General features: G+C 32.8%; 1 protein-coding gene across 1 annotated transcript; it reads left to right on the forward strand.

Moving 5' to 3' along the window:
- The first annotated feature begins 5,833 nt into the window (after nucleotides 1-5,833).
- LOC132551095 (serine protease inhibitor dipetalogastin-like) lies at nucleotides 5,834-7,972 on the forward strand. Its single transcript, XM_060215202.1, has 5 exons — nucleotides 5,834-5,878; nucleotides 6,487-6,563; nucleotides 7,266-7,308; nucleotides 7,581-7,675; nucleotides 7,933-7,972. The coding sequence occupies exons 1-5, from the start codon at nucleotides 5,834-5,836 to the stop codon at nucleotides 7,970-7,972; spliced, it is 300 nt and encodes a 99-aa protein (XP_060071185.1).
- The last annotated feature ends 9,103 nt before the right edge of the window (nucleotides 7,973-17,075 follow it).

Below are 17,075 nucleotides of genomic sequence, written 5' to 3' on the forward strand. Positions count from 1 at the left end.
TAAATTTTAAATCGTGGAGAAAGGTCGTAAGATAACATGGCTGTTCCTAAAAGGGACACGTTTCCCATATTCGACACAGCACCAACATTTTGAAATACAAGTGCATAGTAACTTTTGAAAATGAAAATTTGATATACTTGTAGTCGACAGGAGCGATTCTCTATGTCTACCTGTTATGTCTTGCTTCTGAACAAAATTTGAAATTCAGAAAACTGAAAGTAAAGTTGGGGAAAAGATACTGTGCAACAACAGGAAAATCAATTCTTGTATTTTTTTTTTTTTTCTTAATAAACTGATGAATTGTCCCATTTTCGGTACTTTCCCCCAAAATTACAAATTAACCTGGTTCGTTATAAAGAAACACATGCATAGACTGACAGGTTAAGGTGTCTTGTTAGAGTGATTTAGAGTTGATCAACTAAGTACAAAAATGCGAATATTTACATTAAAAAGTGTTAAAATTTTAGTAGTGTGCATTACATTCCTTGTGCACAATACAGGCTTCTAGATCGCAGTGATAAAAATGTGTCTGGGACACTGAAAATGCCATTAGAGCTGATATTGATCTGAGTTATTGTTTGCCAATGTTATGTTGGTTTCCAGTCTTCTCTTTAATTACCGTGGTCGGTATGTATGTTATGTCACGGACGTCCGATTTTTCGGATCGTCTGACTGGTAGCATGCAGCGAAGGCACATTTCAGAATTATGTACTGCAAACCAACTTCTATTTGTGCATTTTCTCATTTGAAAAGAATTGATGATAATTAGCAATTATATTGTACGTGTTGACCGCAATAAACTTGTGATTAGGAAATTGTGCAAAATAGTTGAGTATGCACATAAACTTACCTCTTCTAGTATAACGTTTGACAGTTATGATATTGAATTAAGCAGCTTTGTAAGTCTGCCATTTAGATTTTGACATTTTTTTCTATCATTTTTTCCGTCGCTTTATTTTAATGTGTTCGGCAAAGTAATGGGATTTCAGATGCAGTACAGTTGAATTTAAAAGGTTCTGTATACAGAGAATACAAATTAAAATTAAAGAAATTTTGGAGCGTTCAGTTGATGAACGATCTTATTCACATATATAAGACCAAATGAATTAAGGAGAAAACGTTAATGACTTGTTCCATCACTGACAATTCTGAACGATTTGATAGGTACATGTTACTATGTACTACACTCCTTGTCTACTACGAAAAATATTTCTTATGTGTGAGTTGCTACCCCTTGTCCATAATTTGGAAATTATTTCCACCCTAGACATTCCATAGAATGGAGATGAGAACATTTCAAAGTCAAAATCTAATATGGTCGCCTTTTCAGCCACTTTATTTTTCTTATCAGTCCCGAAATCTAAACGACATAACAGACCAAAGGGAACCTACCAATGAAATTTGGGAAAGATCCACCTGCTACTCATCCAGAAATAATGATAAATTATGACTGTCAAAAACCAAGATGGCTGCTTGTCGATAATTTTTGTTTTCTCATTAATCTCAAAATGGACTGTGACCAAGTAGGGACCAAGGTGAACCTTCATATGGTATTTCAAAATAATCCGTTTGATGTTTTCATGAAATAGCGATAACGATTTATTACTGTCAAAATTCAAGATGGCCGCCTTTCGGCCATACAATTTTTCAGATCAGTCCCAAATCCAGACAATGCACACTTAGGAGCCAAGTGAAACCGACATATGAAATTTCTGAATGATCCACTCTCTTCTTCTGAAGAAATAGCGATAAGGACCATTACTATTAGAATCATGTTTGGAATTTTGACATTTTATATCAATTATACAATGTAAACTTATCGCTTATTGATTGGTCTTCTATAGAAAGGACTTTTCAATACATTATTTACCTCACATCAAATCTACGTTAATTATTGAATGAAAAAGCTAACAATTTACACATATAAAAAGTACATTGTATCACAAACGTCTATGAAAACACTAACAAGTTCAAGGTGGAAAAATTGGATAACCGAGGTAAAGAGAACTACGAAAGCTTATTTAACCATTTTGAAAAACAACAAAATATTTTTTTTTGTTTAAACGCGATAACTTTCATCACGTTTTAACGCGTAAGAGAAAACGAACACGTTATTACGAGATAGCAAAATAGATTTAACGAGAAAACTGCCAAGTTAATACGAGGTGATTATCACATTAAAGCAAGGTAATTATAATATTCTTTAGTTTTCTTCTGTTATTTCACAATGATATGTCACTTCTCTTGTTGCCTATCCACGTAAAAATATTTCTGAGTGGCCTCGGTACCATGATATTTACCAGTGATGATTTCTATTGCTTTCTATAATGGTTTTTGAAAAAGTGCATCAACCGGAGAAATTTGCGATTTACTGATATTCGATCAGTGTCTCCACAGAGCTTTTAATATCAATAACATAGAAAACTTGGATGTAAGTATTCTTTGTAAATAGTATAATTAAATCTGCCTAAAAATAACTGGGTTTAAAGTAAGGAACAGTTAAACACATGCTATAAAGTTTGCTGAGTAAAGGTCAGGAAAGCAATGCATTATCAAGGCATGTCACTCAGTCTAGACGTGTTCATCAAATGCACCTTGTGTACACTTCGGTAGTTCTAGACGCCAAATAATAAACATGTATGTACTTTACATTAAAAAAATGTTAATAAATTAAACGTGTTCTTATTATTATACGTCCGGAGTAATTGCAATTGTGTAGTGCAGGATTTCAAGATTGTAGAAAATGTCTTGATGAACCAACAATGTCTTCTATGTAAGCTGTAGAGTACTTGAGCAATTTATTTTAGTCCTTTTTTTGCCTATTTCATATATAGGTCTTTATATTCAGATGACTGTTAAGCCCCATGGGCCTGTTGTTCTGTTCCGTTTTTGTCCGTCGTCAAGCGTCGTCTCATTTCTGTCTTCTCGAAAACCACCATAGTGATTTCTATAAAATTTCATAGAATGGTGACATTGTGAATGAGAAACTGAAATTGCAATTGTACGAATCCAACTCTAATGGACATGAAGGTCGATGCAAAAGTGGAAAATTGAATATACTTAAAGCCCATTTTCAGCAGACCGAATTACTTCATCATAAAACCCCCATGAACTTAATAGCCCGTCCCACTGTGCTTTGTCAAAATTGCAAATTTCATAGCCCACTCGCTGCCCGTCTCCTGTAAGGAGGGGGTAAATATTAGGATATTTCTTATAGGAAACTAACACTTTTGAGTATATTTCGTTTATTTTTAACGAGAAAAAAACCTTGGTCAGAATTATTGCAATCACATGTAAACTTTTGATAATATATAAAAAGTAGACCCCAACCCTCAGGCGTGAAGGGTGGCTCAGAAGGGAAATTAGCTTATATTTAAAAAAAATCTTCGTAAGACTGGGATACAGTATAACAATAGAAGGCCTCTTCAATGGATGGAAAGGTCTCCAGTGGCTTCATCAAAATTGTTAATTTGATTATCACGGCAAGGGTGGATTTTACACAAGAATATTTGAAATTACTGCAACATCTATGTTTTGCTTGTCATTGATATAAATAGTACACATTGACGCCCAAACTTCTGCGAGAAATTGTGAAGGTTTTGTGAAAGTGGTAAAAATGCTTCTTTCAGAACATTTTTTATTTCATGGAATGAGTTCACAAACTCATTATTGGTCGCCATTTGCTGGCCACGGATTCGTCGAAATTTCAATATTGTTGGGTCTTTATGAAATATGGTACGTAGATGTATCATGCTACATCGTCATGCTGCTTTAATATCACATCTACTTGATTTATAGCGATAATCACAGACAACAAACGTTAATCTAAATGTCAGCATGTCATTTCGGTAGTAATAGACAGGTCATTATAAACCTCCATTAGGTTACCAAATACCAAACTCGTGCAGAATGTAGGGCGTGTCAATGTGCATCGCCGTGATTGATACAGGATTTAGGAATTAATCTTGTAATCATGAAGACTATATCAATTCACAGCAAAGGAGGTGCTGTAAAGTTTTTCATTTATTCAAAATTTCGCGGTTTTACAAAAATTTGGTACACAAGGGATATATTTATCACAAAAGGCTTGAAATAGACTACTGTTTTTCTTTCTTTTATTCATTTACAAAGTGTTTTTTTTCTTTTTTTTCATAGTTTCATTCCATCCTCAAGAATTCGCCGGAACTCCTCAACATTTGTTTTCAGTAGTGATAGTGTCCATTATCTCCTTTCTTTGCTAGTTAAAACTCATTCGTCAGATAAAGTGAAGGCCATTTTTCATTTCGTATATTCAGGCATTTTCGCGGGAATGATATTTTTCGCTATTACGCGGTATATGAACGTGATCGCAAACATTAATTTGAGAGATAATGAGACGTTATGGGTTTAAGAGATTCTTTTACATCCGTATTTGATTCGTTAAAAATTAAGAAAGTTTTGATCTGTGAAAATCACTAGCTATCTGTTATTTAATATAAAATATCAAACTGGTATTTTTTATCAACATTTTTAATGACGACAGTAACAACGACACGATTGTTAGTGATATATGCAGCTCTTTAAGATTCAACAATATGAGATTATAGGATATAGAACGAAAATTACAAAAGAGATAGATATTTTTCGTAATCAATAAAAGGCTTTCTCATTTAGTTGACGCAATGTAAAAAAAAAAAAAAAAAAACGATATTTTAGCGTCACTACCATAAACAACATGGCATGTTTAGCAACAAGTTGGTATTTAAGAGGGCGAATGCCTGAGCTAAATATTTCGGAAAAAATGGACCTTACCCCTGTCTTATAAGTCTGCATCCGCTCAGCAGAATGTTGGTTACGGTATCAAATAATATCGAAAATTATCAGTTATCATTGTCTAAACGCTTAACGAACAATTAATTGTGATCAACTTGCTCATATTGATAGTTTTTTATGTCTTTAAATCTTAAAGCTATAAACAGAACATCAAAATCATTTGGTGTGTCAATCTAAATTATGTATTTATATTTTATAAGTATATTCTAGACATGAAATAAATCGTTGTTTTGCTGGTTGTTGATGTATGAAGACATGACTCATTTGATTATAAAATGTCAAACAATCTTCTTTTTTTGCAGATTCTTCAATTTGATTTCTGATCAATATTCTCTGTACATATATGAAATATCCCATTTATTTCGCAAAAAAAGTTTTAGTAACCCCGCCTCCATTATTTTATTATGCTACATCAAAGGCTCTGACTGGGCTCGTTTTTCCTATAAAATTGTCAAATGCCTTTTGTCGTTATTGACTTTTAAATTGTTCGAAGACCTGTGAACTTGCCAGAAGTCGTAAGTAGATTCCGTGTTTTTACTTCCTAACATATGCTACTTTGATTATGTTGTATAAAGATATTGTATGGCAAAGTATGGCATTTAAATTGGCAAGGTGTTAACCTTTCTAAAGTCACATAGACTATTAGCATTTAGCATAAGTCGGAGTAACAGGCACATCATATTAACGTCATTAAGTCATTAAGCACTGCACAGGATCTGTCTTGTATTATATCTGGTCTTTAAAATGTTTTTTCCTATCAAGGTTTTACTTTTTATAACAAGCAGATTTTTTTTTATCAGGATAACCTTTTTTGTCCTTAACTCTTTTCCTTATCCTTGTTATATTTTATGGTTTCTTGATACACACAACTGATATTATACCATGGTTAAAATAAATACTGTATGATGTAGTTATTAACTACCATATTTTGCCATATTTTATCAACCATTTGTTTAAACAGGAAACCAGTATAACTATGCAATTTGCAGTACTTTGTAGGACCATGATGTTCCACGCATTAATGACGTATTTGGTTGTGATCGTGTTTGTCGCAGGAAGGCCTTCGGTAAGGTGACAAACAATATTGCGATTTAATATATATGAAAACAAACATGTTATCCGTTTGTGTATCTTTTGTATAAATGTTTTTGAGTAGCAGTCCGCGAGGTTTGCCGTTACATGCATGCCACAATTTAATCCATACACATGTACTTGCCGTTCATCGAAAATTGCAAGATATATGAAATTTACAAAAAAAGTGAATTATGGGTCTAATTCACCTATCTAGGCTTTCTTTCGATCACTTTGGAATTTTCTCAGTAACGTCCTAGTTTTAAGGTTTTGGTCCTTAGAAACACTGACGGGTCCTTGAAGGACGAAACAGCTGTGAGTTACAATTAAATTCATTATTTGGTTCTACTGTATCTCATCTAAATTTATGAAATGGTGTTATGCATTTTTGTGTGATATTTTTTATAATCTTTAATTGTGGTTTGAAAAAGTAAAAAAAAAATCTTGCAAGAAAGAATGATTTTACTCAAATTAATTTTTGTTGCTCAATTATGTTACAAATAAAGACTAAAACATAAATGTTTAAAATAATTGCATCAGATTAAACCATCATATAGTCCAGTATTATAATCCAAGATACGCTTATGATATCAATGTGTTTAGTGTGACTGTGGTGACGAATATGACCCGTGGTGTGGAGACGAAGGGACCTACAGCAACCTCTGTCAATTGGAGTGCGCGTTAGTATATTGCAAAATCTAATATAACCTGTCCGAACATACCAGTGTTTTTTGTACGGAAGTATCTTGATATACACATGAAACCTATTTGATAAGCAACATGAAATCGTTTCGTGTGTATTAACTGATTTAGTCAATGTTCACAAAAACTCTTATGTATGTACACTGTCTGATTTTAATAGGATATGTACATGTACCTTGAGCTGCTCGTAATAAATTACGATGACTCGGCTTATTCAGTGTCGAGAAAAACAAAAATACTTGTTTTAAACCTTGCTGTCATATTTACTATGCTGATGACACTGCTCACTATAACACGCAGTAGGAGATATGCATTGTGGTACGGTTCAGAATATACACGTATACTTGACGCTGTTCTAAAATTATCTGATATATGAAAATTACAAAATCTATATAATTATGGGACTAACGTACCTCCCCTTTTAGATTTTGACTTTTCTTTCGGTCACTTTCGATCTTCCTAATTCGCCTTCTAATCTTCATATTTTAGGCCCTCAGCATCACTGGCGAGTCCTAGAAGTATGAAACAGCTATATGATGCAGTTTCATTCACTCTTTGGCTCTACTGAATAAAAGTATAAATTATTAAAAGGTGCTGTTCACGTGTATACCTTTGTACAATCCACATGTATATAGATGACTGAAAATGAATTCATTTTTACGGTCTGTTTTTTACTCCAGGGGTGACGAAATAGAAGGCCATGACACGTGTGAAAATATCGAGGTAAATGGTATAATTTATTGCTGGAAAAGGTTTAAATTAATTCTGTTAAATTTTCTATTTTTTTGCTTTCTGAAGACATGATAATCATGAAATACAACAATATGAGGATTTTGCAGCAGCGCTTTATTATTATGTCGGTAAAAGAAATATATAACACACATTTGAATAAAATCATCATACTGAAACATGGAGATTATTTTAATTCAGCTATTTATAATATTCTATTCCAAATTATTTGTTCGCATGTATTTATAAATTTGACTACATTATAGAAATGTTTGGATAATTTACCGGACATAAACGACGGACCCGAAGTTTGTGCCGAACATGGTATTACATTCGACAGTATACAGGAGATGAAATGCCAGTAAGAAATCATGAATATGAATAGACTTCCTTCACAAAAATAATTGCCCTTTTTAATGCGTTTTTATTTCCATAATATTAAAAGGTAATGTACAGTTGTGAAGATTTTCATAATAGGTTAATGTGACAAAGTTGCATATTTCGAAAAACTTTCGGTGTCAATTTCGCTAAAATATTCTAGTTTATGTGTATGTATACTGTAAAGTTTGTTAACTACAGTATTGGTAACATGTTTTGCTTATTTTCACTTTGTAACAGTAAATTGTGTTTGGTGCACAATGGTGAGTGTGAAAACTGAGGAGAGAGTAGAACCAGGGACATCACTGTGGTATGTCGTTACAATAAAATGTCTCGTACATGTAACTGCAGTTTGAACTGAAATATGGTGTTTTTTTCTAAGGTTAACTGAGATAATTTATCATTATTCTAGTTCATTACTTTGAATGAGTTCATGTCATCTCCTATTGATTCATGATTATTCAGAATTCCACATAAAGCGTTGCTCCATTTTACATTGGTACTTTAGAAATTGCAAATTCAATATTTACCGTTATACTTCGATGTTGTTTAAAAACCAGAAATACTACCATTACAGTTTTATCGATATCTGGTGTAACAAGCTATATATTTTTCTGTTTAGGTAGCGCCCGTGAATATCAGGAGCATGTGATGGTTATACTAGGCACATCAAAATATCAATTATGGTTGGAATACTGAATAGTGATTCCAATAAAATATATCTTAAAGCTGCAAATGATTTCTTTCCTTTCATTTTTTATTTCTGTCACAAACAACGAAAAACAGAAGCTCTGTAATAAACTGGATCGTATATATACACGTGGGTTGTTAACTAGGCCACTTAACACACATGAAATGAAACAAATGAACGGAATTATGTCAGAATTTTTATTTTGCGGTTACCCTACTTAAATAATTAAAATGTTATCTTGAATTTAAAAATACACAAAAAGTATGAAGTGAAAGTGGGAATAATGAAGTTTTGTTATTATATATACGGTTGTGGTTAAGTAAGAGATTACATCTTTTAACAAGGAAAATAAACGGTACATTTTGATGACGTCTGGTTGTTACAGACTCGTGTTCATTTGTCCTTTACTGTGATCTTAAGAAACAACAAAAAACAAAAAACAAAAAAAAAAAAAAAAAAAATACCAACAAAACAACAAAGGTATCCTCCAAACTCAAATTTGATAAAATTAGGACAAACTATTGGCAAAAGAAAGATTTATACGGAGACTGCCGAAAATATACAAGGAGAGTAAGACCAGATGTTCCTGAAGAATAAGCATAAATCGTGGTCAGTCCAAGCAGGTGAAGTTATCAAACAGGGACGCAGTAACCAACAATGGACACCAGTTGCCGACATCTCACACGAAAATCGCAATATTGAGAACAAGACTATGGATATCTTTTCAACTGCGACACGTTATTACTATAGGCTTGGGATGCAGGGTAGTTGTTAATGGAAAATTTACAATAATGAAATTGAAACCATCAGGTTTAAAACACACATCTTCTTACATTTATTTGATAACGTGGACTTCGCCTTTCTCGGTAACAGTAAATTCGCTTTTCCAAATACTATATTTATATGTTGCATCTTTCTTTTTTTCGATATTCGACGAATTACTCTTAATATACAAGTAATGACATTCCCATGTCTGACTGAACCTAACAGAAAATTTCAACAGGCTTACTTGTCATAATTTTGTCCTAGGCTTCAGTAGTTTACTCCTTTCACATCAATGGCGAGTCCTAGAAGGACGAGTAGCAGTATGGTGTACTTTTATTCTTTATTTTGCAGTATTATATCAGCTGTATATATCAGCTTTTTACAACATTAAACAACAGGTTTCATCTATGACACTTAAGATTACTTAGTCTTTCGTAGAAGTTAGCTTAGTGATTATATACTTATACTTTGTAATGGTCTTCGTATAGCATTGCTTTTATTTCATAGCGTTTTGAATTATCCACCCGGCTCTATGTAGTAATACTTATGTGTTATACGTAGCACACGGACGAATTTCCCAACAAAATCTTATGTTTACTTAAGATGACAAATACAATTCGAATGAGAAGTCACGACATTATCATTCATCATCGCAGTTAATTTCCCTCACTAAATTTATTCATTGGACACTCATTAATATCTTTTACCTGCAATCGTAAAAAAAGTTATACACATATTAACCATTAAGAACTGAATGACAGGGACCAAAGTTTAAACCTACTGCATTGTTGCACACTTGAAGATAGTGTGTAATGAATCACTCTGTCATATTACCTGTATGTTTGATAATAGATGACGTAATATATATCACTGATCTACACCTTGTAATAAGATATCTAAACTAGAGTAAATGTACTTTATCCTCTAACTATACCTGTTCCTCGTAATTGCAACACTCATACCTTTTCAAAAGCTCAATTACATAATATGTTTAGAGTTAATGTTAACAGTATCCGTACTTTTTACCCATATATATTCACATTGTCGTACTATTATCTTCATGCTTGACTTCATTAGCGAATTGGAATCTGTTGATTCTGTTTCACATATTCAATACAATAAAATTATTAATTGATGTCAGCTGGTAAACTCCCGAAGCTCCCACGTGTATTCTGAATCCTGACAAGTCGTGTCTGCCGGCTGATCTATTTTATGTAACCTCGCCTTATTCAAGTGCAAAACAATTAAAGTTATTAACTTTACAACAAAATACATATATCTAGATCATGTTTCTTCTAAACATGTTATAAGTGTCAAACTGTATCCAAAGAAATATCGCCCACTCATATTCTGACATGACATGAAAATACATTCAATCAGGCCAACAAAACTTAATCAGAAAACGAAATTCCTATCATTGTTATCTTTATACTAAATCGAATAACAAACAAATTAGATAGATAAGTGATAAACATTTTTGCATATTTTAGAATTATATCTATACATGTCTATTCTGTTAATACCAGTTGTGTTAAATATCATCTGACGCGATCAACAGCTTTAATATTAATGGGAGAAATGATTTATGCGGAGATGTAGTTTAAGATGATGTAATACATATTTGTACCGAGAATTAATAAAAAAATATGATCGAGGAACATATAAATCGTGATATGTGTTTGATCAACAGAGACAGGTAGGTGTAACACCATTACAGATCAATCGCTGGAGACATTTACGTGTTCGAGGCCATCACAGTAAACATTTACGTGGCTAGAGATGTATTATCTTCATGGTATCTAAGATCGTTGTCCCTGTTAAGTACAATTAACGTAATATCTATGTGTTAATGACATATATCAGGAAGGTTTGTTGATTCGGGAAGGATAAATCCATCTTTTGAAGGAATTTCGATCATCTTTGTTAATATATTTATGTACATTAACTTTCAAACAACTATAACTCGTTCATTAATTGCCATTTTTGATAAATTAATAAGTCCCTGCATCAGGGGTTATTGCAAATAGAATAAAATCTGTTCTAGGTAAACTTATTGAAAATGACCAAACAGGATTTCTATCTGGGCGCTATATCGGTGAAAACACTAGACTTATCTACGATATAATGAACTTTACTGAGGAAAATAATATACCTGGAATGCTCCTAATAGTTGACTTTGAAAAAGCCTTTGATTCAGTGGCATGGGAATTTATAGATAAAACGCTTAACTTTTTTGGCTTCGGGGAGGGTATTAGGAAGTGGGTGAAAACTTTTCATAGAAATGTTAGTTCAGCAGTGAATCAAGGGGGGAACTTGTCAAATTTCTTCACTATCAAGCGTGGTTGCCGACAGGGCGATCCAATCGCACCCTATATCTTTATATTATGCACTGAAATCTTAGCTATTAGATTAAGAAATAACAAAAACATAAGAGGTATAAATGTATGCAACTTCCCCATTCTTCTCTCACAGTATGCCGATGATACATCCCTAATACTTGACGGGTCTGAAAAATCTTTGGGTGAATCTATTGTTGAGCTGAATTTATTTGCAAGTGTCTCTGGATTAAGAATTAATACAAGCAAAACACAGGTAATATGGATAGGCAATAAAAAATTTAGTACAGATATTTTTTTTCCGGAATTAAATCTACAGTGGGGGAGAGAGAAATTTACTTTATTAGGTATTGATTTTAGTGTAAATCTGCACGAAATGCCTAAAATGAATTTTGACAAAAAACTAATTAAACTAAAATCTTTGATGAAGGCTTGGAGTAGAAGAATATTGACACCTATAGGAAAGATACAAATCATAAAGTTACTTTTAATTTCTCAATTTAATCATTTATTTATTGCTCTTCCTAATCCAAATACTACTTTCATTAATTCACTAAATACAATCCTTTTCAATTTCTTGTGGGGTGGGAAAACTGATAAGGTGAAAAGAAATATCATCACCAAGAATTTTTCTGAAGGTGGTTTAAAGATGATTAACATTCAAGCCTTTATTAGCGCACTGAAATTAGGTTGGCTCCGGAGATTTTTAAGTCCATCTACGAGCAAGTGGAAAATTTTATTTTCTAGATTGTTAAATAATGACATAGCTATGAATTGTGGAAGTGATTATTTTAAGATTTGTAAAGAAAAATGTAAAAATAAGTTTTGGTGTGATGTTTTTAAGGCATGGGAGCAATTATTGATATTGAAGTCTAAAGAGAAAGGTAGACAGCAGTCTCCTCTTAAAACTCCTCTATGGTATAATCCACAGCTGACTATTGGTGGGAAATCTGTTTTTTATAAAGATTGGTTCACTAAGGGAATAAGGGTGGTAAATGATATGATTAAAGATAAAAGTACAATTACTTTTTATTCTTTTAATGAATTTATTGAGAAATATGGGTTAAAAACAAACTTTCTTAGATTTCAAGGGCTGTTGAACTCTATTCGGAATAATATTGACTTGCAGAGAATTTTAGACTCTGATTTCTGTTTGCCATTTATCCCTTGTAGCATAGAACCTTTCTTCTCTAAATTAAAGGGCACTAAAGATTTGTATCAATGTTTTGTGGAAAACAATGAAATTCCCACTGGAAGGAAAAAGTGGGCCAAACAATTCGATTTTGAAGATCATATCTGGGCTAATATCTTTACCTTACCTTTTAAAATAACAAATAATTCTAACTTCCAGTGGTTTCAGTACAGAATTTTGCATTATATTTTAACAACAAACTCTATTCTCTATAAAGCAGGCATAGTTGACAGTCCATTCTGTACCTTCTGTAAATCTGAAACAGAAACTATCAATCATATCTTCTGGGAATGTGAAATGGTTCAAAACTTTCTGCAAAGCTTTGAAATTCTTCTAGAGGCACTACTTATCCCCTTTACTCTCAACAAAGAGTCCATTTTGTTTGGCTTCTTTTCTGCGAGAAAAGTGTATAGTAAAATCGACAATGAGATTAATATAATCATTAAGCAATATATCTATAAAATTAGATGCTTGAACAGTAAGTTGAACATAAATGCCCTTGTAAATCTAATAAAGGATCATCATAATATTAAAAAGTATATTGCTACTGGTAAGGGAGACCACTCTCTTGAACTTTTTAAGAATGAATGGAAGAAATGGGAAAAAATTCTTACTCTATAAATAATTCTTCTGTGTTTTTGATGATAGTTTTTTATTTTTTCTAAAACCTTTCCCCAATACCCTTGACAGTTTCATTATGAACGTTTCTTTAAGAAATATTGAATCTGCATCTTTCCTTGAGATTTTGAAAATTACCCCAAGATAAATTATCTTGTTCCCCGTTTTTTACTCGTCAGTTTCTACTTTTTATTTCGCTTTCTATATCTTTATCTTTGTCTTTCCTTTTATTGACTTTTATCCTGTCTGTCTCTCTCTTTCCCTCTCTCTTTATTTACTTATTTATTTATTTGTTTACCCTCTCTTTTTCTTTTCAAAAAAAAAAAAAAAAAAAATAGGACACACACAATGAAAATGAAGAATATGCTGATGGTGTAAGGCTTGGATGAATGACAATATTAGGTGTGTATGATGATGATGGATTATGAATGATGATAGTGATGAGGTGTAAAGTATGTATGTATGATGATGGTGGTGTTGAGTGGAAATGATGATGATGATGATGATGATGATGATGGATGATCACATGATGATCGTAATGATGATGATGATGATGGATGATAAGGAATGATCACATGTTGATGATGATGATGATGATGATGATGGACGATCACATGATGATGATGATGATGATGATGATGATGATGGACGATCACATGATGATGATGATGATGATGATGATGATGATGATGATGATGATGATGGACGATCACATGATGATGATGATGATGATGATGATGATGATGGATGATCACATGATGATGATGATGATGATGGACGATCACATGATGATGATGATGATGATGATGATGATGATGATGATGATGATGGATGATCACATGATGATGATGATGATGATGATGATGATGATGATGATGATGATGATTATATGAGCTAAAGTGTGATCGAGAGTGATGAGAATGCTGATGATGACGTGTGTTTTTCTCAAATAGGTGATGATGAGTGATAATCAAATCCATCTGATATATTGTTATGTTTGTTCTTTGATTGTGTTGTGCTCTTGAAAAATAAAACAATTACAAAAAAAAATTAATAAGTAACAGAAATAAATATGAAAGTATTAATTCTCATAACAAATTTGAAAATTATCTGGAAAAACTTGGATCTTCCGAACCTCACCACAACCCGTTAATATCACACCTAATCAGATGTCGAAAAATACAGCAATTCTCTACTTTACTATAAACATCAGAAAAACGAGGATAATGATGATTAATATTCAGGAAAATGTCATTTTATATGACTTCATTATGACATCACAATTACGCCTACTCCAAATGTAATTTCACAGCTCCGATGTGACAATTTTTACCACGGATAAAAGAAAAACAAATACAAATTGCACTCCTGACAAGATATATGAAACTGCTTGCCCACAAAGAACAGCGTGATAACACGACAACATTTGAGTTTAGCGGAGGACTGTTTTGACGTTTTCCTTGATTAATGATTATTCAGATGACTTTTTTTAAAAACTTAATTGCTACATTCTTGTTTTGATATAATTCCCATCATGAGACTTGCCAAAAGTACGCTAGCATTGATTATATTACTATTGACATTATTCTATGGCATCAGTTGAGTTGTGGTTTTAATCCAAAAAGTGAAGAAACGGACAGTGGTTTCCTGTTGTAAGTATACTTCATTGATACACGTTTTTTCTGTTTTTCAGTAAATTCTTGAAATTAATGAAACGGGACCAGTTAGGTGTTCCTTGTTCTGGACAGTCACAGAAAAATAAAAGAAGACAACGCGTTCCTGCAACTACGCTTTATCCGTCAGTCAGCATATCGGTATTTGAATGTTATAAAAAAAATTGCAAAAATTAGGGGTAGGGGGGATAATTTCGAATCATTTCAAATCATTTCGAATCTTGCTGTATACAATTTTTCACATATATGCTATTGCAAATAAAATGAGGCATGGTAATATGATATTCTAAGGCAGTAATATTTTCAGTTTAGCATCTGTAAGATTTTGCATACATGTATACCTAGAATGATAGACGATAAAAAACCATTCTGAGGACGTCTGAACCATAATTACACCCTCGTTTACATATGAATTAGAAAATGACGATTAAAATGTATAACCATATGCAAAGGTCTGCATTATGGCATCGAGTGTAGAATTTAGATTAGACACTAATGGGTGTTTACGTGGTTTTATCTTATTCCTAGAATCATTGTCAAATTAGAGACAAAATACGCCCATAACTTTATGTGACAACACGGAGTAAAGTCATTATATCCATTGGAATCACTTGTCGAATATAGCTGAGTATACAAAAAAAAAAAAAAAGAAAAAAAGAAAAAATTAGGAGATTTGTGTCAAGATAAATGTCACATCTAGTGACCTTTTCTTGGATTTCACTGTCAATGACAGTCCTCATCATAAGCGCGATTTTAGTTTCTGCTTTTATGGAATTTATCCAAAAGAACCCAATATTCCTGTATCATAATACGTTCATCAAACGTTACAATTTGGAGACGTATAGTTTCGATCTTGAAGTAACTCAGAATGTCACATATCATCAAGGAAAACAGTGAAAACATTTATCTCAAACCTTAGTTATTGAGAACCTTACCCTTAATTTACATTGAATGTGCTATTCACTTGTGTGTCTTTATTACAATCTAAGATAGAATTTGATAACTTAATAATTTAACAGAGCGAATTGTATATGCTATCAGTTATCATGCATGGCGCATTTCAAATTGTTTTCGCAAATGATGGACGCAATCAATGTAATGAAAAGTAATTTAGACATCTGTTACCTTTTTTTTTTTTTTTTTGGTTTTAATGACGAATCCATACATTAATTACCGTTACACGAGAAACTTAAACCTCTTAGTTCAGGTAAATGCTTCAGCAAATGGATCTGTGGTTACTTCATACATGTAACGCGATAAATGACAGATACTTGATACATGGTATATATCATTTAACGTGTTGTTAGAACAACATACATATGTAGCCCCGCCCTTGCTGACTTATCCATTAAATAATTGAATATGATTGGCTTTCATCAGGTTGAAATCTTTTTAATGTTTCACGCAGAATATTTTCGTCACAGTTCTCCTCAAACTGCCACACAGCGTAGTCAACCTGAATATCAGGAATCATTCCACATAAACGTAAGTATCAAATGTATCTATGGTTTTTCTTTAACGTTGAATGTTATGCGATTGATAATTTTCATACGATTTATGGTTTGTGATTTGAGATATTTTGGGAATGCACTAGGTAATTCTATTTCACCCCACATATACTATACTGGACAAAATAAGTTAAGGATCATAAATTGTGACCATAATATCTTTAAAAATTCAAATCATGTATTGCCGGTAATTGCACTCGTAGTTTCTCCAATATGTACCTAAAGTCATGTCAAAGGTGAAAGCACGTGCATCTGAAGGTCTTGCCGTTCCGCTCTAGTTAACTATGGTGGTGTGAAAAACTGACTGGTCTATTACTACAGAGGAATCTTGCAGGTTTTGATTCTGTTACTTCTAAGCTAAAAAAAGTTGAATTTGGAAACATTTAATCAATTTGTAACGAAAACTTGAAAAACTAATCATGCGAAGACATTTAAATGATATGGAAGCCGCGCGAGCTATAGGGCTCCTTCAAGCTGGTCAAACTCAACGAAATGTGGCGGCACAGCTTCATGTTTCTCAGAGCGTGATTAGTAGGCTATGGAATCGCTATCAACAGACAAATAACGTCCGTCAACGCCCCAGATCTGGACGACCACGCT

Source organism: Ylistrum balloti, unplaced genomic scaffold, assembly GCF_031769215.1.
Source record: "Ylistrum balloti isolate Yb309-2 unplaced genomic scaffold, AGI_CSIRO_Ybal_v1 Utg370176, whole genome shotgun sequence".
NCBI lineage: Eukaryota > Metazoa > Mollusca > Bivalvia > Pectinida > Pectinidae > Ylistrum > Ylistrum balloti.